Source organism: Lepidochelys olivacea (genome assembly GCF_965140295.1).
Source record: "Lepidochelys olivacea isolate rLepOli2 genome assembly, chromosome: 24".
In the NCBI taxonomy this organism is placed as follows: domain Eukaryota; kingdom Metazoa; phylum Chordata; order Testudines; family Cheloniidae; genus Lepidochelys; species Lepidochelys olivacea.
In genome coordinates, this window is record NC_140434.1 from 16,249,346 (window position 1) to 16,271,973 (window position 22,628).

Sequence of the window (22,628 nt, forward strand, 5' to 3'; positions counted from 1 at the left end):
CCGCCTCTCCCTGAGGTATCCCAATGAATCCCTTCATGTTCCTTTCTACAACCCTTAGTCACCAGTGTCGGGATTACAGCCAGGAAAACAGAGGTTTATTAGACGACAGGAACATGGTCTAAAACAGAGCTTGTAGGTGCAGAGGACCGGACCCCTCAGCTGGGTCCATTTTGGGGGGCAGTGAGCCAGACAACCCCATCTGCCCTTCACTCCATGTCACCAGCCAGCCCCAAACTGAAACTCCCTCCAGCCCCTCCTCCCCTGGGCTTTGTTCCTTTCCCGGGCCAGGAGGTCACCGGATTCCTTTGTTCTCCAACCCTTTAGTTCTCACCTTGCGGGGGGGAAGGGCCCAGGCCATCTGTTGCCAGGAAACAGGGTGTCGGCCATTCTCTGTGTCCAGACCCCTGCACACACCTGCCCTCTAGGGCTCTGCAATGATCATACACCCTTATCCCACCCCCTAGACATTTAAGAACTGCCTAGGGGAAACTGAGCCACCCCACACTATTCAGAGGAAACATTAAGAACAGTCCCACTTGGTCACAGGGGGGTCTGTGTCTCAGTGAGGGGTGATGGGGTGAGGGTTGCTGGGGGGTCTGTGCCTCAGTGAGGGGTGATTGGGGTGGAGAGGTGGGTCGGGGGGTCTGTGTCTCACTGAGGGGTGGTTGGGGTGGGTGGTTGCTAGGGGGGTCTGTGTCTCAGGGAGCGGTGATTGGGGTGGGGGTGGCTGGGGGCTCTGTGTCTTAGTGAAGAGTGATTGGGGTGGAGAGGTGGGGGGGGTCTGTGTCTCAGTGAGGGGTGATTGGGGTGGGGTGGCTGGGGGATCTGTGTCTCAGTGAGGGGTGATTGGGCTGTGGATTGCTGGGGTATCTGTTTCTCAGTGAGGGGTCATTGGGGTGGTTGGTGTCATGGAGTATGGGGGAGTCAGGGCCCTGCACCCCCCACCCGCCACTTCCTGTGATTCACCATGACTCTCAGCCAGCCAGTAAAACAGAAGGTTTATTAGACAACAGGAACACAGTTTAAAACAGAGCTTGTAGGTACAGAGAACAGGATCCCTCAGTCAGGTCCATCTTGCGCGGTGGGGAGCCCAGACCCTGGTTCTGGGCCTCCCTCTGTTTTCCCGGCCAGCTCTAAACTGAAACCCCCTCCAGCCCCTCCTCTGGCCTTTGTCTCTTTCCTGGGCAAGGAGGCCACCTGACTCTTTGTTCTCCAACACCTTCAGTTGGCACCTTGCAGGGGAGGGGCCCAGGCCACGGCCATTCTCTGTGCGGACACCATCACACTGGCCCTCTAGGGCTCTGCAGCAATCACACCCCCTTATCCCACCACCTAGATACTTAAGAACTGCATAGGGGAAACTGAGGCCCCCACAGTATTCAGAGAAAACATTAAGAACATTCCCACTTCATCACATCTCTCTCCCCTTTGAGACCGAACTGAGCGGGGTCACTTTAGCCAGTGACCTGGGGAAGTTAGAACCCACCAACGTTCCCATGGATGCCCCAACATTTCTCCCATTGTTTGGTGGGAGTTACACCAGGCCTGTCAGGGTTCCTTCCCCACTCTGAACTCTAGGGTACAGATGTGGGGACCTGCATGAAAGACCCCCTAAGCTTATTCTTACCAGCTTTGGTTCAAAACTTCCCCAAGGTACAAACTTTGCCTTGTCCTCGAACCCTATGCTGCCACCACCAAGCGTTTTAAACAAAGAACAGGGAAAGAGACCACTTGGAGACATCTTCCCTCAAAATATCCCCCCAAGCCCTAACCCCCCTTTTCTGGGGAAGGCTTGATAAGAATCCTCACCAATTTGTACAGGTGAACACAGACCCAAACCCTTGGATCTTAAGAACAATGAAAAATCAATCAGGTTCTTTAAAGAAGAATTTTAATTAAAGAAAAGGTAAAAGAATCACCTCTGTAAAATCAGGATGGAAAATACTTTACAGGGTATTCAGATTCAAAACACAGAGGATCCCCCTCTGGGCAAAACCTTCAAGTCACAGAAAACAGGAATAAACCTCCCTCTTAACACAAGAAAAAGTCACATAAAACAAAAGATAAACTAATCCGCTTTGCCTGGTTTACCTATAGTGGTTGCAATATTGGAGACTTGGATTAGGATGGGTTGGAGAAGATGGATCTCTGTCTGGCCTCTCTCAGTTCCAAGAGAGAACAACCACGTAAACAAAGAGCACAAACAAAAGCCTTCCTTCTCCCCCCCCCCCCAACAAGATTTGAAAGTATCTTGTCCCATTAATGGTCCTTTGGGTCAGATGCCAGCCAGGTTAGTTGAGCTTCTTAACCCTTTATAGGTAACAGGGTGTTGCATCTGGCCAGGACGGATTTTATAGCACTGTATACAGAAAGGTGGTTACTCTTCCCTTTATAGTTATCATAGAATCATAGAATCATAGAATATCAGGGTTGGAAGGGACCCCAGAAGGTCATCTAGTCCAACCCCCTGCTCAAAGCAGGACCAATTCCCAGTTAAATCATCCCAGCCAGGGCTTTGTCAAGCCTGACCTTAAAAACCTCTAAGGAAGGAGATTCTACCACCTCCCTAGGTAACGCATTCCAGTGTTTCACCACCCTCTTAGTGAAAAAGTTTTTCCTAATATCCAATCTAAACCTCCCCCACTGCAACTTGAGACCATTACTCCTCGTTCTGTCATCTGCTACCATTGAGAACAGTCTAGAGCCATCCTCTTAGGAAACCCCTTTCAGGTAGTTGAAAACAGCTATCAAATCCCCCCTCATTCTTCTCTTCTGCAGGCTAAACAATCCCAGCTCCCTCAGCCTCTCCTCATAACTCATGTGTTCCAGTCCCCTAATCATTTTTGTTGCCCTTCGCTGGACTCTCTCCAATTTATCCACATCCTTCTTGTAGTGTGGGGCCCAAGGCCCTTGACAAGGCCCTTCCAGTTTCATGCCCTCCCATAGGTCGGGTGTGCTTGATGGCACTCGCAGGCCACATGTGGGAAGGTTTATGTGGCCTGTGCCCTTTTGCCACCCCAAAACTCCTGGGGTTCAAACTGAGATCGGGTCTTCTCCCAGCACTCCAGTCTGGAGGGCTGTGATTCGGGCTCTCTTGGTGTTAAGGAAAAGTTAGCACATGTGACTCCATTTTGGTTTGGGGCCCAGCATTGTCGAAAAGCAAACACATCATCCAGCAGGAGGAGTGATCCTTAGATACTGAATCCCTGTGAAAATCCTCCTCCTTGTCTCCAGCCTGCCTTGACTCCCAGTATCTGTTTTTTGTCAGTCTCTAACTCCCTATCTCTTGGCCTTTGATGTGAGGCCTCCCATCCTGAAAATAAAAGTTACTAATGCATGGCTTTAGGACCATGCTGTGTAATTAACATACTGGTTTAGCAGGAGGAATGCACCAAGCAGGGATAGGAGGTAGATAAGAAAAGGGTTTGTTTATTGGCTAAGGTTTCCGATGCACGAGGGCAACATGCTTTGCTAAAAAGTATATAACCTTTGTATAATCTGTATTCAGGGTCCCCTCCTGGCTAGCAGGGGGGCACCACGCTCAAGCGTAATAAACTTAGTGTCTTTTGGGAACTCTACAGCTGTGGACTATGTTTATGTGCCTCAGCCTAGATTCGAACTGTGCGTGACCTATCAGGTATAATTCGCAGCAGTTGTGTGCGTGTCCTCTCAGGTGTAATTCCTAACACTTGGTTAAAAGCCCCCACCTTGACCTTGGCCACCCTCTGCCCAGGTGTGTCTGTCACCAGCAGCTCAGCATCAGCCCCTTTCATTTGATGCAGCCACGTTGGGGCAGAGGGGTCAGGATACACAGCAAAGCACCGCCCAAAGAGATACGGCCACAGCTTTTTAGGGGCCTGCCCCATGGCCAGGCATTTCTTCTCTGTGGCCGCATAGTTCTGCTCCCGGGGCAGCAGCTTCTTGCTCGGGTACCCAATGGGGTGTCTCTCCCCCTCAGCATCAGCCTGCATCAGCACCGCATCCAGCCCTGCGTCAGAGGTGTCGGTGAACACTGTAAAGGCTTGGCAAAATCTGGGTTTACCAGATTTACCAGAGCCTGGATTAGAGCCTCCTTCAGCGCACAGAGAGTCCTCTGGCACTGCTCAATCCAGACCATCTCGTCTGGCTTCCCCTTCTTACACAGCTCAGTGATGGGGGCAGCTAGGGAGCTAAAGTGGGGTACAAACCTCCAGTAGTACCCCGCCATCCTGATTAAGGCCTGGACCTGTTTCTTGGTCTGGGGAATGGGCCAATCTCTGATTGTCTCCACCTTGGCCGGCTCTGCGCTTGGGCAGCTGCTCCCCACCTTGTGGCCCAGGTACAACACCTCTGCCATCCCCACCTTACACTTTCCAGCTTTCACCGGCAATCCTGCCTCCTTGAGGCAGCCCAGCACCCTCTTCACCTGGGACACGTGTTCCTCCCAGGTCTGGCTAAAGACATAGATGTCACCAATGTACGCCAAGGCCAAGTTCTCCATCCCCCTCAGTAACGGAACCACCCGGCGCTGGGAGGTGGCCGACCCTTGAGGTCGAAAGGCTGGACCAGGAACTCAAAGAGCCCCAAAGGGGTGAAAGCAGATTTCAACCTGGCATCTGGGTCCAAAGGCACCTGCCAGTCACCTTTGGTGAGATCCATAGGAGTGAGTAACGAGCCCTCCACAGCTTGTCTAGTATCTCACCAGGCCTAGGCATGGAGTAGGCATCGGACATGGTGATGGCATTAAGCTTCTGATAGTCCACCCAGAATCAGATTGACCCGTCTTTCTTGGGGACCAGCCCCACGGCTGAGGCTCATGGGCTGTTGAACAGCTGGATCACCTCTAAAGCCAACATGTCCTTGATCTCTCTCTCCAGGTTCTGGGCTGTTTTCCCAGTGACTCTGAACAGGGGACACCTGATGGGAGGATTGGCTCCCATCTCAGGGAAGAGATCCACCAGGGGTTTTTCCCCCTTCTTCTCCCAGTCATCCCTACTCCAGGTCCAGGGGTCCCCTCACTCTCCTCCCATACAGCAGCTCAAAAGGGAAGAACCCTGTGGATTCCTGGGGCACTTCCCTGTACCACAGGTGGGGCAGTTTCTTGTCCCAGTCCTGCAGATGCTGATTCATAAAAGTCCTCAGCATGATCCTCAGTTTCCCATAAAATCTCTCCACCAGCCCGTTGGACTAAGGGTGATATGCAGAGGCCCCGGTGGGCCAGACCCCACATTTCTCCCACAAGCCCTAGAGGACTCAGTTTCCCTGGGTGTTACTGCTTTAACAAGGAGGGGGAGGATCGCCAGCCTTACTTCTCCGCTGTTCCCAGCTCCACCCACAGCCCGGTCTGTGTTCATGATACGATATGAGTCTGCTCAGACTCAGCTCACCACCCCACCTCAGTGCTGTCTGTGCCTCTCAACAGCTCTCCCCTCGTAACTCCCCAATACATCCTCACAGGGCCTGCCCCATACGCCCCCTCACAGACCCCCAGTGTCCCCCCTCAGGACCTGCCCCATACGCCTCCTCACAGCCCTCCAGTGTCCCCCCTCAGGACCTGCCCCATAAGCCTCCTCACAGCGTCCCCTCCCCCCAGTGTGTCCCCACAGGACCTGCCCCATACACCTCCTCACAGCCCCCCCCCCAAGCGTGTCCTCTCAGGACCTGCCCCATACACCTCCTCACAGCATCCCCCCCCAAGCGTGTCCCCTCAGGACCTCCCCCAAACACTTCCTCACAGCCCCCTCCAAGCATGTCCCCACAGGACCTGCCCCATACACCTCCTCACAGCCCCCCCTCACCAGTGTCCCCCCTCAGGACCGGCCCCACAAGCGGCCTCACAGCCCCCCAGTGTGTCCTCAAAGGATGTGCCCCATACGCCTCCACACAGCCCCCCAGTATGTCCCCTCAGGACCTGCCCCACACACCTCCTCACAGCCCCCCCCCCGAAATGTGTCCCCTCAGGACCTACCCCACACACCTCCTCACAGCGCCCCCCCCCAAGCGTGTCCCCTCAGGACCTGCCCCACACACCTCCTCACAGCCCCTCCCATTCCCTCATTCTCCTCGTCCTGTCCCCCATTCTCCCTGCAGACCCTCGAGATCCCTTCCTCGCTCCTCGTGTCCCGCCCCGGGACTCCCCGTGCCGCGGATACACCAATCCCTGGCGGGCGGGCGGGCGGGCGAGGACCCCGCCGCGAGGCAGCGACCGTGGGTCTCGCGCGCCCCGTTTCTGCCCCGCCCCCTCCGCTCAGCCCGGCACGCGGCGGTAGGCAGCGCCGGGGGGGGGCGGGAAGGGGGCGGAGCTTTGGAAAAGTCGGGAAGAACCGGGGGCGTTTGCGAGTCTGCGGGGTGGGGAGGAGACAGCGCGAGACGTGGAGAGGAAGCAACGGCGGGGGGGGGACGATGGAACGGCCTCCTGCTCCTCCCCGGACCCTTCAGTGGGCGGGGCAAAGGAACAGCCCCGCCCCCTTTCAGGCAGCCTATTGGGAGGCTTAACATGGGGGACGCATTAGAACAGACTCCTTCTGCCCCCTCCAGACGTTTCAACCCTCTCCTGTCTCCTCATGTAGCCCGGGGGGGCGCAAGGGAACAGCTCGCTTCTTCCAGCCTGGAGGGAGAAGTCGCAGGGGGAGGGGTAATGGAACAGCTGCCTCCCCACTGCTCCCCTCCCAGCCTTGGGGTGGGGGTTAAAGGACCAGCTTCCTCCCTTTAGTCCTCTCGCCACACAGCGTGGACAGAATTGGTGGGTGTCACCCCCATTGCCCTGCTCTCAGGGGGAGGGGTCACAATACCCTCTGAACCTGGGGGCTGAGGGGGTTTGAGTCCCCTTCCCGCAGCAAGGAGTGATGGGATTGGAAGGTCTTTGGTCACCAGAGAAACCCACCTCCATGACTGGACTCGGCACCAGGCCTCCATCGTCCAGGCTTCATGTCTGGCCTCTGGTAGCCTGGGGTCCACGGGGGGGCCTAAGTGTTTTGTCTCTGGCTTCAACAGCTGGACTCAACACTTGGCCTCCTTTCCCTGCCTTCGGCATCTGGACTTGACACCTGGTGTCGGTGTCTGATTTCTGTCTCAGCTTCAAACATCCGGCCGCAGCCTCTGGTCTGAACATCTGGCTGAAACATCTGCTCTCTAAGCCACCCGACTGCAGCCTGCATTTGACCTCAGCATATGCCATCGACATCTGGCACAGGTAGATCAGGTTTTTTAGGTACATTTCTTTCTTCTGCCTCTTTTTAACGAGTTCCCGGGAATACTCTGGTCTGATATTGATAATTGGCTGAGGTGGCAGCACTTTTGCAATCTCCTGCACCCTCTAATCTAACAAGAGTGAGGCATTTACATTTTCAGATTAGTGCACCCATCACCCCATTATTTACATTACAGCACTGAATAATCCTGTACCAACAAATATTTTCCACCCGCACCTGGTAGCGAGCAAAGCCTACTGCATGTCTAGAAAGTTTTTGGCCTCAGCACATGGGAGGAAAACGTGGTTGTTTGTTGTTGTCTTCCCTAAACTTTATATCAGAGTTTAGGGCATGGGTTCCCACACTTTTGACTGGGACGACCCCATTGTAATGAATTATTTCCTTTCAGGGCCCCAGATAGCATGGAGGACACCATTTTGGAGAGCGAAATGGCATCCTCAGCACAGTGTGACCTCACGTGTATGGCGCATGCGACATCACGCCTCGTAGAGGATGCCAGCTTTCTCTACCAAATGGCATCTTCCATGCTGAATGACCTCATATGTGTGGTATGTGCAAAGTCATGCTGTGTGGAGGATGGCACATTGTAGAGCAATATGGCACTCTCAATGCCTCATGATTTCGAATGTGTCATACATGTGAGGTCACGCTGTGCGGAGCAAAATGGGTTGCTGGAACTCCATCTGCTGATGGCTGGGGTCGAGACACACAGTTAGGGAACTGCTGTGGGGAAGATTGAAGGTACTTTTTAGGCCAGGGACTAATGGGCTGCTTTGTTCGATTGATTGATATGGGTGAGTTAATTCATTCTCTTTATGTGATTGTCCTGCTTGGCAGCCATCATTATGTGATTGAAAGTTGGGGCACCAGGAGCTTTTCCTTTGAGCATTTGTTTTATGGTTATTTAAATATATTTTCAGAAGTGACTTGTGATTTTGGGAGCCCAACTCAAAACACCTTGTGCAGAGCACCCAACCTGTGAAAATCAGCTCTCTTTGAAGGCTTGGGCTCCCCAGAATGGCTAGTTCCTTTTGGAAAATGTTGGCCTGATTATTAAATTCTATAAAGGGCACTTTAAAATGCCTTGCTTATGTGAAGATACCTTGTAAGTATAAAAATCACAATTCCATGGAGTGTCACCGACAATCAGCCCTTTAGGGTACAGTCTTCATTGCTGTCCAGAAAATCTAAATGAAATGGTTTGAATTGTAACTTGGATATTTTCTGACATGGATATGCCTTAAAATGGCTGGGAATTTAGGGCCAAATATGTCACATAACCTCTAATGCTGCGTTACTGGAGCCAAAAATCATGTTGGCAAACCTGATCTAAGCCCTGCAGATGATTATTGCATCCTAATGGGTGATGTACTTATTGCCATTTCTGTATGTATGCAGAACCACGAAGAAGCCTGCTGCTACCCAGTTTGTTCGAGCCATTCTTGCCCCATTGTGCCCTACGCTTACACAGAGCAGGTCTGTGCTCCTGTCTGGTGGCTGGAGTTTGAGCTAAGAGACTCTGAGCTAAAGAATCCTAAAATAGGGGATTCATAAACTGCTATATGTGGACTAACCACGAGGGGGAGCCGAGAGCCACAATGTCTACTCATGGTGGTAACAGTACCCCCATCACCAAGAGCTAAAAGCTGCCCTCGCGGCGAAAGCTCATCCCAACTTTCAGAGTTCCATTGCGGCTCAAATCCTCATATGGACCATCTCTTCTGACAAATCTCACCTGGGAAGGAGCCACTGGGGGGGACTGAACCCTGGCTAGCTACATCTGAAATCATGCCAGAGCTGAAAGGGTTATATTTGTTTGCGCAAAGTCAGTTGCGGACTAATACACCTGTACGATGTCCTGCTGCTAGAGGGCACACAGCCACCCAGGGGAGGTATGGGTTACACCTTCATTTTTTTTTAAGATTTGATAGTGGACTCTAGCCTTTGTAGGCACATTTTTCGCGTGGCTTCTTGATGATTTGGGAATCTGCCCATGCAGTTCATGAATTCTGTGTGAGCTTATGAACTGTCCATCTGTATCTTTATTAGATTGCAAACTTCATTTTGAATGTGTGTGTGTGTGGGGGGGGTCTTCTCTGTGATCTTGTCTCCATGGTAGACTGAAAGTCCAAGGTGTAATGATACAGCACTGACAGTAGAGGGTCATTAAATTGGGATGGCCCCTATTGAAATAAAGACTGGCTCCCAACCTGGGGATCAGTTTGTCAGGGGAGTGGTCCACTGGCAATGAAATTGCCTGAGGAAACAGATCCAAGAGTCACCTGACGGGATGGGAAGATTAGGAAGGCAGGAGTTGATCTATTTGGGGTCTTTGGCTGTTGTCACCAGTTCAAGCTGAGGGGAAGTGATGCAGGAGCCTGATGAGGCAGGGGAACCCTGCCTACCTGAAGTCGGATGGTTCCGAAAGGATTCCCAAGGGAAGGGTGAGCCAGAGTGAGAGGCAATGTGTTTAGGATGTTTGTGGGTTTAGATATGAGCTGCTCTCTCTGTGTATTTCTTGTGCTTAAGTAAAGTGCAATAGTATTTGAGAATCCTATGCAAAGTGCCTCTCTCCATGTTACATATTTCACCTCATCATGGGCCCCCTGGGAGAGTTAAACTGGAAGGCTCCTATCTTCAGTGGGATTCTGGAGGAGGGTGAGTTTAAGCTACAGGAGAGTCAGAGGAATCAGCACTGATTCTAGCAACTGGGTGGTTGGACCCCCTGGCTGCAACTCTCAGGACGGGGTGCTAGATAGATCAGCACCCTGGGAGTGTGCATAAGGACCCCAAGACAGAGCCAGTGTCTGGGCTCATGTGTATTCAGACTCTGGAGGCTTGAAAGACATGGAAACCAGTGTCTGGGTCCCCTCACAGCAGTCTGGTGGGGCAGTGGATCAGAGCTTTGACAGCTTCCTAACAGGTTGTTTGGAAGTGGCTGCTTCTGTGGTCACAATCCAGTCGAGTCATGAGAACGTGGAGAGGGGTTCAGGAAGAGTTGCCACTTTTATTTCTAGCAGCATTTGACATGTTAGTGGAATGAGCAAAAAGAGCAGCCCTGCTCCCATCTGCTTTGCAAAATATTGCTCTGTTGCCCTAGGTTGGGATCTTCAGACAGACCGAAGGAAATTAGGATTCTTTGCAAATCCCAGCCCCAATGTCTTTTGGGGAAGAGATTTTGTGTCTCACATGAAGGATAGAAGGTGACAGTCCGGATATAGGGAGCTGGGCTGGATGAGGCTGAGAAGCCAGTGGAAGGGGCTAAAGCCCAAAATAATTAAGAACAAATTAAACCTTCTCATGAATTTATCTGTAATCTGTGTCCTTTGAAGAAGCAAGATTGAGGTGCAGTTTATGGGTGGTTTTAATGGGAGTGGTTTCTTGTCCGGCGTTCAAGCCAAAAGAGCGTAACTGTTCTGGAAAGGGATCGTTTTATGGAGTGCAAGGAGGCACCTCTAGATTTTTGAGGATTATGTGCTGGAGCATCTACCCTGAAAGGAAAACTTGCCACATGTTCTCTAGCCCTGGTAGTGTAGTTCTGTAGCTCAGTTAACGGATACTCTTCCCTCCTGCTCTTCTGGATTTGTGAGCCACTCCATTATTCATTTTTCCCAGTGCTGCTGCTTCCCTGGTTTCACCACTGAGGGAGAGAGAGGAATACTGGAGAACAGTGTCTTCCCCCACCCCCCATACAGTAAACATTGCCTACAAAGAGTTTAGAAATGACTCACAGTCGTGTCAGCGTTTACAGAGGAGCGAATCCTATCCCAGCCTGGAAGGAAATTTAATTTACTAAAATGTAAAAAAACCAACAGTTACTGAACATTTTTTGTGCGTTTGTATTTATTTTAATTTTTGCAAAGCTCTCGCAATCCCCCAGGGCAGCTGCGGGACAGAGCTCAGTGTCCCTCCGCTCCCTGTTACATCAAAAAGCATAAAAATCAAGGACTGTCACAGTAATCAGCTAGAGGCCCATTCAGTAGGATTCATGATTTTCAGTCAGCATTTGATTGGTGGAAGAGTTGTGAGGCAGCAGCACGGGGAGCGTAATGGCAGGTGTCATCATCGAAGTCAGCCAATCCGGTTTCGCCAGCGTTTGAGTTAGTAATTCATAATTCTTAGTCCTGGGGAGAGATGGCAAATGGTCATTATGGTCCCAGTAACCCACAGGGAATCAGACAAGAACCCTCCCGCACTCCCTGGAGGAGTTTAGTCCCTTTCTAGTCCCCTACAGCTGTGTGCGACCGCCAGCATTCCACTTCCAGTATTGTGCATTGTACAGCAGTGCCCTTTACAAACTGCGATTGATGGCACTGGATGGGGAAATGAGGGAGGAGAGGGCCAGGGGAGATTTGGGAGGGCTGGAACTGAGCTCTTGGATTTGTTAAAGGGAAGGGTAATTTTAGAAATTAAAACTTTCTTTTGGGGATTTGAGCTGCCACTGGGATTTATGCTCTGGTTATCACACACTCGTCAAATCCCTGCCACTGTGTCAGTATTTACCCACACAGAGTTTATTCTGTCTGCCACGGGAATGCTGTGTCAATGAGACAGCATTGCACTTCCTAGCATTGCATTCAATGGAGAGGGTGACAGGAGGAAAGGGGAAGAAGTCTTGCGTGCTTGAAGGGGGCAGCTCAGTGATGTTGAGAGTAGCCCTCTGCCCTGCTCCTGATCTGTGGTGCATGATCCTGGTGGTGAAGTGGCTGCTGTGAGATCAGGAAAAGTGGTTGTGGAGAGGAAGTATGTCACAAAGCCAGTGCTGCTACACGGTAGATTCTTCCAGGTTTGGCTAATGGAAGCCCCAGAGCACCCATGGAGTTGGCGCCTATGCTCCTGAGAGTCAACAACCACACTGTTCCCCAGTTCTTTTGGGCCCCTATTCTAGGGCCTCCACACCTCTGGTGATTCTCCATCCTTCTTACCTCTCTCCTCCCGCAGCCCTCAGTTCGGGTCTTCTGCGAGAGGGCTCCCCACAGTGTTCCACTCTTCAGGCCCCCTTGCCTGTGAGTCCTACCCCTACTAAGCAGCATCTCCTGGGAGCCTCAGTCTAGAAACAACTCTCTGCTTCTTGGCTCAGCCTGCCCTGATTGAGCTAGTTTGTCCCCTTTCCCTCGGGACCCCTTCACACACCGTCTGTTCAGCAGGGTTTCCCTGCTCTGGCCAGTTTTCTCCAGTGGCTGCCACCCACAGCACTAGCCGAACAGCTCTCGGAAGTTCTCTCTCTGTGCAGGTCTCTTCCCCAACATCTTCCACTGCAGCCTTCTCAGATCTCAGACAGCTCTCTCCTAGCAATTCTTAACAGCTCCCTGCATGGAGGCCAGGTGCCCTCTATCAGGACCCACTGGGAGGGACCTAACTAATTACAGGTGAACAGGACCCATTCCCTCTTACATGAACCAGTCTTAAATGAACACAGCCATCAAATGGGGAAGTTACCAAGGGACAAGATGGAATCTCCATCACTCAAAGTCTGTCAGTCAAGTCTTGGTATAAATTTTGCATAAGCATCTACGTGATTTAGGAGTCCAGGTCCCACATTCAAAATTGACGGAGGCACTTAAGAGCCTGAGTCCTGGTGAAAGTCTGGGGATATGAAGTACCGAAGTCTTCCTCACTTTTGAAAATGCAACTTACAGTCTTAACACATGGAGGCGCTGGTGAGGCTTCTGCCAGGATATCTTTCTTTGGGGTGTGCCCTAGCTCACCTAGAAATCATGGGCTAGTTGCAGGAAGGACTGGATGAAATTCCCTGGACTGTGTTCTGCAGGAGGTCAGACTAGCTGAAGAGAACGGTCCCTTCTGGCCTTAAAATGTGTGTACCTATGAATTGTGCTGGTGGTGTTCTCTGTTAACATACATTTGAGCCTGTCACTCCCCCATCCTCTCTCTAACTACCAGACAAGCAGGAAAATAATACCTCCGAAATGAAAAGGTAAAGCTTTGTTTCTGCTCGCTAGTTGTTACTCCTTGGCATGGACTGAAGGCAGCAGCTGAAACAAACAGTTTCATGCCATTGGCAGATGCCGCTGGGTGGGGGACCCTTCTGTGTCAGGGCTGGTGGGCAGCAGCAAGAGCGGGGGGCACTTTTTTCCTTTCACTGAGGTTGTACCATGAAATATACTGAGGGTGCCTCCTTTAACTCAAATGGCTCCAGTCTCCATTCCCATTATGAGAGCTGCCAAGATAACGCAAGAGATTCTCAAAGAGAGAGAACTTGAGATACTCACCACAGATCATTGCCCCAGTAAACCCTTTAGAGAGAAAATACAAGAAAGTTATTTTTTTCCAGTGACTTCCTGTGACATTGGAATGAGGGTGGTTAGCTCCTATCCCTGGCAGAAGCAGCTGTGGTGCTTGTGTCATGGCAAACTTTGTTGCTGTCCCAGAGCTGCTACTGACTTCTGGTGTAGCCCAGGGTGTTTAGCACCTTTTGAAATCGAGCCCCAGGCATCTGTACTTGAAACCCTCAACTGTGAGACCCCCTAAATGAATGACAGCTTTTCCTCCTGTTGGCCTAAATGTGTAAGGGAAATGGCATAGTAAGCTAACGTCAGTCAGTGAGGGCCTCTCTATTTCTCCGGCACACAAACTTCTTAGAACTGAATCTGTACACACCGAATCTGAGATTTGGACAAAAGTGGCTTTTAATCTATCGAAACACAATAATAGATGTAAAGAATTTTCTTAATAAGTGAGGAGAACCTTTTATCCTCCTTTCTGCTCACTCAAACAATCCAAACTCAGCTATAGGGAATGCTAAAAGTTCACCTTTGGGCAAAGAGGAAAGCGCAGACATATCCAATCCTATTTCTGAGAGAGAATCGTCATTATAATAGAGAGTATGTTACCCCTACCATTACTTTCATTGTTACCACCAGCATTTGTACGGGCCCAGCGCTGCTTCCCTTTGGGCAAGGGACGGAGATGAGGAGAATGGCAGCTATAGATTGATCTTGACCGTCCCACCAGGTTATAAAGCAACACCTGAAACTCCAGATTTTGAAACATGGGTGTGACACTCTATACCTCGGGGGAGCATCCTGTAAACCCCATATTCCTCATTTTTAGATAACTGTGATCTTGCATATAAAGCATGCCTGGTAAGGTATCAGGGGAAAGGTTATGATCTGCTGAAAGACATTGTTCTATCTAAACATGTGTAGCACGAATGCATATGAAATTATAAGAATTGTGTTGTATGGTTTTCACTAAAACATGCTGTGGGTTTGGGAGGCACCCAGATACTAGCTACACAGAGACAATGACAAGGGAGGTAACCAACACCAGGGTGGGTGCTGTTGAACAGACATCACTAGCCGTTATCCAGCAAGGGAACTACAATGCAATCACTCACCTGCATGAGGCCACACCAAGGGAATTGCTCAACCTTGGCTGGGGACTCATGACACAGGGGCCCCATGCTTGGCTTTCATAGAATCATAGAATATCAGGGTTGGGAAGGGACATCAGGAGGTCATCTAGTCCAACCCCCTGCTCAAAGCAGGACCAATCCCCAATTTTTGCCCCAGATCCCTAAATGGCCCCCTCAAGGATTGAACTCACAACCCTGGGTTTAGCAGGCCAATGCTCAAACCACTGAGCTATCCCTCCCCCCACCTATGCTGCAAGCAACAAAGACACTCATTGAAGACTTCAGCCTTCCTCTAGAACGCCGGGGGCTTGTGCCGCCTGGAGAGCACGGCGACAATCCTCGTTCACATTTTCAACCGCCATTTTTAACAGGATCTCCTGAGCTGCCGTAGGGTTATCCACCTGTCGGAAGATAGCCTCCTGCAATCTGTTGGTAAAATCCATAAAGGACTCTGATGCACCCTGACGGATACTGGCAAAGCTTTTGGTAGGCTTGCCTGAATCCGGGACCTTCCGGAAAGCATGCTGGGCGCAGGTGGATATAATGGGGAAGACGGCCTGAGGGAGTTGAGTCTGCATCTGAACGGTAGCAAACTGGCCCTCCCCTGCCAAGTGCTCATAAATGATACCTTGCTTTCTATATACCTGGGCTTGGCGTTCCCCCATCTGCCGATACTCACCAAGCCAAATAACATACTGACTGGGTGTCAGCATCATGCGTAACAGCGCCTTCCAATCTTCAGGGATCGGGGTGTACCCAGTACCTAGCCCTTCAATGAGACCACGTACATATGTGCTAGTGAGGCCGAACTCGCGAATCGCTTTCTTTACCTCTCTGATCACCGAGTAAGGCAAACTGACCCAGATTGCAACCTGGTTGCCCTGGCCATCATCCTGCCAGGTCACCGGACAAACTGAGACCAGATCAGCCAGCTCCTCCGCTGTAAGATCTGAGCGAGTCTTCGCTGCGTGAACCATTTGTTGCACCAGCGAAAGCCCCTGAGCAGACGCGGACGACCCCCCAGGGGGCCCCGGAGCATGGGGCCCCACGGGGGGATGGTGATCACACACCGGCTCCGGCCACTGTGAGATTTAACTTTCTTTCCCCCCTTTCTTCTTTGATGGAGCTCTTTGAAAAATTATAAGGTTGTCTGTGGCAAATTTCCAAGAAAAATAGCATTGGAACTCTATTTGCAAATAGGACTCTGGGGAAAAGAATGGCTCTGGTTTGGGAATCTCCCTCACGTCCTCAGCCGTGACGACCGACGCAAAGAATTTATTTCGTTTCTCCGCAATGGCTTTATCGTCCTTGAGTGCTCCTTTAGCATCTCAATCGTCCAGTGGCACCACCGGTTGTTTAGCAGCTTCCTGCTTCTGATCTACTTCAAAACATTTGGCTCTTACTTTTTGAGTCTTTTGCTAGTTGTTCTTCAAATTCTTTTTTGACCTTCCTAATTGTATTTTTACACTTCACTTGCCAGAGTTTATTCTCCTTTCCATTTTCCTCTGTAGGATTTAACTTCCACATTTAAAGGATGCCTTTTGCCTCTCAGTGCTTTTTTTACTTTGTTTAGCCATGGTGGAACTTTTAGGGTTCTCTAATTATGTTTTTTAATTTGGGGGATGTATTTAAGTTGAGCCTCCATTATGGTGTCTTTAAAAAGTTTCCATGCAGCTTGGGGGGATTTCACATTTGGCACTGTACCTTTTAATTTCTGTTTAATTGACTTCCTCATTTTTGTGTTCTTCCCCTTTCTGAAATTAAATGCAGCTATGGTGGGCTGCTGTGGTTTTTCTCCCACCCGAGGGATGTTACATTTAATTATATTATGCTCACGATTACCAAGCAATCCAGCTATATTCACTTCTTGGACCAGATCCTGGGTTCCACTTAGTACTCAATCAAAGATTGCCTCTCCTCTTGGGGGTCCCAGGACTAGCTTCTCCAAGAAGCAGTCATTTAAGGTGTCAAGAAACTGTATATCTTCATCCCGTCCTAAGATGACATGTACCCAGTCAATATGGGGATTGTTGAAATCCCCCATCATTATTGAGTTGTTTTTTTTGTTTTGTTTTGTTTTATAGCCTCTCTAATCTCTCTGAGCATTTCACAGTCACTATCACCATCCTGGTCAGGTGGTGGGTTGTCTATGAAATTACTATCCATAGAGACTCTATGGTACAGTTTGGTTCATTTAAGATTTCTATTTCATTTGACTCTGTTTTTTTCACCTCTAGTGCCACTCCCCCACCAGTCCGACCGGTTCTGTCCTTCCAATGTAAAGAAATCGTATTTTTCAATTCACCTCATACAAGTACTGTCATGCAATCTCTTTCATGTGAAAGTGAAACTTTCAAAGGTAGATTTTATTTTAAAATAACTGCACTCAAAAACAAAACCATGTAAAACTGTAGAGCATACAGTTCCACTCAATCCTACTTCTTGTTCAGCCAATTTCGAAGACAAAGAAGTTTGTTTTCATTTACAGGAGATAATGCTGCCCGCTTCTCACTTTCAGGTGACATTGTAAATAAAAAGAGGCATTCGCATGGCACTTTTGCAGCCGGCATTGCAAGGTATTTACGTGCCAGATATGCTAAACATACGTATGCCCCTTCATGCTTTGGCCACCATTCCAGAGGATATGCTTCCATGCTCGTGACACTTCTTCTTCAAAAAAAAAAGAAAATGCGCTAATTGAATTTCTGACTGAACTCCTTGTGCGAGATTGTATGTCTCTTGCTCTGTGTTTTACCCGCATTCTGCCACATATATTTCATGTTATAGCAGTCTCGGATGATGACCCAGCACATGTTGTTTATTTTAAGAACACTTTCGCTGCAGATTTGACAAAATGCAAAGAAGGTACCAATGTGAGATTTCTAAAGATAGCTACAGCACTCAACCCAAGGCTTAAGAATCAGAAGTGCCTTCCAAAATCTGAGCGGGACAAGGTGTGGAACATGTAGCTCTTTTAAGACTTCTGACAACACTCCAATGTGGAAGCGACAGAACCGGAACCACCCAAAAGGAAAATCAACCTTCTGTTGGTGGCATGTGATTCAGGTGATGAAAATGAACATGTGTTAGTCTGCACATTGCTTTGGATCATTATCAAGCAGAACCAGTCATTTGCATGGAAGCATGTCCTTTGTAATGATTATATAAAACAGGTGGACAGCAAAGTAATTTTGAGTACTCACCGGAGCAAAACCTTCTCCAGCTGGACGTTTTAGAAACACCTGTAAGGAAATAGAGCAGGATCAAGAAACTCCTTCTCCAATATCATTTCAAGGTTGTTGATTCCTCACAATGGCAATAGCGTTATCAGAAAGCTCTACACTATGAATGCTTTGCCAGTACAGTTCTACCAGTACACTCGTGTGCTTTTGCTGGTATGGCATATTCTCCTCGAAAGGGAAATGAGGCCATGTCTACACTACAGAGCCTATGCCTGCATAGTCCCTAGAGTAAGGCTGCATATGTTGACTTAAGGACTTGTTCCGACATAATAAGACCACCTCCCCACTTGATGTTCAGGAAGCTGAGAGACTCACCCTTCTGTCGGTCTAGTTGCCTCTATCCTGGGGATTTTTCAGCATAGCGTTTTTCACACTGCTGGCTGATATAGTGACACTGGCCGAACACTGAATTGTACACCAGGCCCAGCAATACCAGCAAAAGCAGTTTTGCTGGTTATAACTGCAGTTACAATAGTCAGGCCTGACCAACCTGATTGCCTTCTATGATGAGATAACTGGCTCTGTGGATATGCGGAAAGCAGTGGACATGATATATCTTGACTTTAGCAAAGCTTTTGCTACGGTCTCCCACAGTATTCTTGCTAGCAAGTTAAAGAGTTACGGATAGGATGAATGGACTATAAGGTGGATAGAAAGCTGGCTAGATAGTCGGGCTCAACAGGTAGTGATCAAAGACTGGATGTCTAGTTGGCAGCCGGTATCAAGCAGAGTGTCCCAGGGGCCGGTCCTGGGGCCTGTTTTGTTCCATGTCTTTGTTAATGATCGGGATATGGGATGGATTGCACCCTCCGCAAGTTCAGAGATGACACTAAGCTGCGGGGAGAGGTAGATATGCTGGAGGTAGGGATAGGGTCCAGAGTGACCTAGACAAATTGGAGGATTGTGCCAAAAGAAATCTGATGAGGTTCAAGAAGGACCAGTGCAGAGTCCTGCCCTTTGGACGGAAGAATCCCATGCATTGCTACTGCCTGGGGACTGACAGGCTAAGTAGCAGTTCTGCAGAAAAGGACCTGGGGATTGCAGTGGATGAGAAGCTGGCTATGAGTCAGCTGTGTGCCCTTGTTGCCCAGAAGGCTAACAGCATCTTGGGCTGCATTAGTAGGAGCATTGCCAGCAGATTGAGGGAAGTGATTATTCCCCTCTATTCAGCACTGGTGAGGCCACATCTGGAGTATTGCGTCCAGTTTTGGGGCCCCCACTACAGAAAGGATGTAGACAAATTGGAGAGACTACAGCGGAGAGCAATGAAAATGATTAGGGGGCTGGGGCAGGGGATTTAAGAGGAGAGGCTGAGGGAACTGGGCTTGTTTAGTCTGCAGAAGAGAAGAGTGAGGGGGGATTTGATAGCAGCCTTCAACTACCTGAAGGGGAGTTCCAAAGACGATGGAGCTCGGCTCTTCTCATTGATGGCAGACGGCAGAACAAGGAGGAATGGTCTCAAGTTGCAGTGGGGGAGGTCTAGGTTGGATATTAGCAAACACTTTTTCACTAGGAGGGTGGTGAAGCACTGGAATGGGCTCCCTAGGGAGGTGGTGGAATCTCCATCCTTAGAGGTTTTTAAGGCCCGGCTTGACAAAGCCCTGGGTGGGATGATTTAGTTGGGGATTGGTCCAGCTTTGAGCAGGGGGTTGGACTAGATGACCTTCTGAGGTCTCTTCCAAACCTAATCCTCTATGATTTTATGACTTTTGCCAGTGCAGCTATGTCATAAGGAATCAAACGTCTTCACACCCCATACAGATCGAGCTATGCCAGCCGAAGTCCGTATTGTAGACATGGCCCCAGACAGCTCTGCCATGGGAAACTGTCCCCCTATCCTTGCTTCTCAGGGCGGAGATTAACCTGGAATATGGGAGCTTCCTTTCGTGATTCTGATCCCTCAAGATAAGAATTAGAGATGATCAACATTTTTCGTAATGAATTTTTGCAAGCAAATTGTCACTTTTTTACCAGAAAATTAATCACTTCTTTTTTGACAAAATCAGAAATGAGAAAGTTTTCATTTTTTCATTTTCTTTCCCCCCTTTCTTCTTTGATGGAGCTCTTTGAAAAATTATAAGTTTGTTTGTGGCAAATTTCCAAGAAAAATAGCATTGGAAGACTATTTGCAAATAGGACTCTGGGGAATCAACAAAATTCAAAACATTTTTAGTTCTATTTTTCATAGTTTTCATTGGAAAAAAAATCTTTCTTGAGCGGCAACAGCTAATTTAGATCCTATCATTTTATATTATAGTTGGGATTTTGTTTTCCCATGTGCATTACTTTGCATTTATCAACAATGAAGTTCATCTGCCATTTTGTTGCCCAGTCACCCAGTTTTTGGGAGATCCCTTTGTAACTCTTCGCAGTCTGCTTTGGACTTACAAAACTGCTCAAGATATTTATCATCTGCAAATTTTGCCACCTCACTGTTTATCCCTTTTTCCAGATTGTTTATGGATATGGTGAGTAGTACTGCTCCAAGTACAGATCCCTGCAGGATACCACTCTTGACTGAAAATTGACCCTTTATTCCTACCCGTTGTTTCCTATCTTTTAACCAGTTGTTGATCCATGAGAGGACCTTCCCTCTTATCCCATGACAGCTTACTTTGCTTAAGAACTTTCGATGAGGGAGCTTGTCAAAGACTTTCTGGAAATCTAAGTACACTATATCCACTGGATTCCCCCTTGTCCACGGGCTTGTTGACCCCCCTCAAAGAATTCTAGTAGATGGGTAAGGCATGATTGCTCTTTACAAAAACCATGTGGACTCTTCCCCCAACAAATTGTGTTCATCTAGGTGTCTGGTAATTCTGTTCTTTACTACAGTTTCAACCAGCTTGCCGGCACTCAAGTTAGGCTTACCAGCCTGTAATTACCGGGATCACCTCTCGAGTTTTTTTTAAAAATTGGTGTCACGTTAGCAATGCTCCAGTCATCTGGTACAGAAGGTGATTGAAATGATAGGTTACGTACCACACTTAGTAGTTCTGCAATTTCACATTTGAGTTCCACGAGAACACTTGAGTGAATGCCATCTGGTCCTGGGGACTTATTACTCTTTAATTTTGCAATCTGTTCCAAAAGCTCCTCTAATGATACCTCAATCTGGGACAGTTCCTCAGATTTGTCACCTAAAAAGAATGGCTCTGGTTTGGGAATCTCCCTCACGTCCTCAGCCGTGACGACCGACGCAAAGAATTTATTTCGTTTCTCCGCAATGGCTTTATCGTCCTTGAGTGCTCCTTTAGCATCTCAATCGTCCAGTGGCACCACCGGTTGTTTAGCAGCTTCCTGCTTCTGATCTACTTCAAAACATTTGGCTCTTACTTTTTGAGTCTTTTGCTAGTTGTTCTTCAAATTCTTTTTTGACCTTCCTAATTGTATTTTTACACTTCACTTGCCAGAGTTTATTCTCCTTTCCATTTTCCTCTGTAGGATTTAACTTCCACATTTAAAGGATGCCTTTTGCCTCTCAGTGCTTTTTTTACTTTATTTAGCCATGGTGGAACTTTTAGGGTTCTCTAATTATGTTTTTTAATTTGGGGGATGTATTTAAGTTGAGCCTCCATTATGGTGTCTTTAAAAAGTTTCCATGCAGCTTGGGGGGATTTCACATTTGGCACTGTACCTTTTAATTTCTGTTTAATTGACTTCCTCATTTTTGTGTTCTTCCCCTTTCTGAAATTAAATGCAGCTATGGTGGGCTGCTGTGGTTTTTCTCCCACCCGAGGGATGTTACATTTAATTATATTATGCTCACGATTACCAAGCAATCCAGCTATATTCACTTCTTGGACCAGATCCTGGGTTCCACTTAGTACTCAATCAAAGATTGCCTCTCCTCTTGGGGGTCCCAGGACTAGCTTCTCCAAGAAGCAGTCATTTAAGGTGTCAAGAAACTGTATATCTTCATCCCGTCCTAAGATGACATGTACCTAGTCAATATGGGGATTGTTGAAATCCCCCATCATTATTGAGTTGTTTTTTTTGTTTTGTTTTGTTTTATAGCCTCTCTAATCTCTCTGAGCATTTCACAGTCACTATCACCATCCTGGTCAGGTGGTGGGTTGTCTATGAAATTACTATCCATAGAGACTCTATGGTACAGTTTGGTTCATTTAAGATTTCTATTTCATTTGACTCTGTTATTTTCACCTCTAGTGCCACTCCCCCACCAGTCCGACCGGTTCTGTCCTTCCAATGTAAAGAAATCGTATTTTTCAATTCACCTCATACAAGTACTGTCATGCAATCTCTTTCATGTGAAAGTGAAACTTTCAAAGGTAGATTTTATTTTAAAATAACAGCACTCAAAAACAAAACCATGTAAAACTGTAGAGCCTACAATTCCACTCAATCCTACTTCTTGTTCAGCCAATTTCGAAGACAAAGAAGTTTGTTTTCATTTACAGGAGATAATGCTGCCCGCTTCTCACTTTCAGGTGACATTGTAAATAAAAAGAGGCATTCGCATGGCACTTTTGCAGCCGGCATTGCAAGGTATTTACGTGCCAGATATGCTAAACATACGTATGCCCCTTCATGCTTTGGCCACCATTCCAGAGGATATGCTTCCATGCTCGTGACACTTCTTCTTCTTCTTCAAAAAAAAGAAAATGCGCTAATTGAATTTCTGACTGAACTCCTTGTGTGAGATTGTATGTCTCTTGCTCTGTGTTTTACCTGCATTCTGCCACATATATTTCATGTTATAGCAGTCTCGGATGATGACCCAGCACATATTGTTTATTTTAAGAACACTTTCGCTGCAGATTTGACAAAATGCAAAGAAGGTACCAATGTGAGATTTCT

At 48.4% G+C, this 22,628-nt stretch overlaps 1 protein-coding gene across 1 annotated transcript in view; it reads right to left on the reverse strand.

The window, feature by feature from the left end:
* Nucleotides 1–11,029: 11,029 nt before the first annotated feature.
* The window catches only part of LOC311512789 (uncharacterized protein), a 51,130-nt gene continuing 39,531 nt past the window's right edge, over nucleotides 11,030–22,628 (reverse strand). The window contains exons 7-9 of the mRNA XM_084614158.1: nucleotides 17,769–17,807; nucleotides 13,421–13,444; nucleotides 11,030–11,314 (exon numbers count right to left, since the gene is read on the reverse strand). Of these exons, the coding sequence (XP_084470284.1) occupies nucleotides 13,427–13,444; nucleotides 17,769–17,807 (57 nt within the window). The 3' untranslated portion in view covers nucleotides 11,030–11,314; nucleotides 13,421–13,426. The remainder of the gene's footprint in view (nucleotides 11,315–13,420; nucleotides 13,445–17,768; nucleotides 17,808–22,628) is intronic.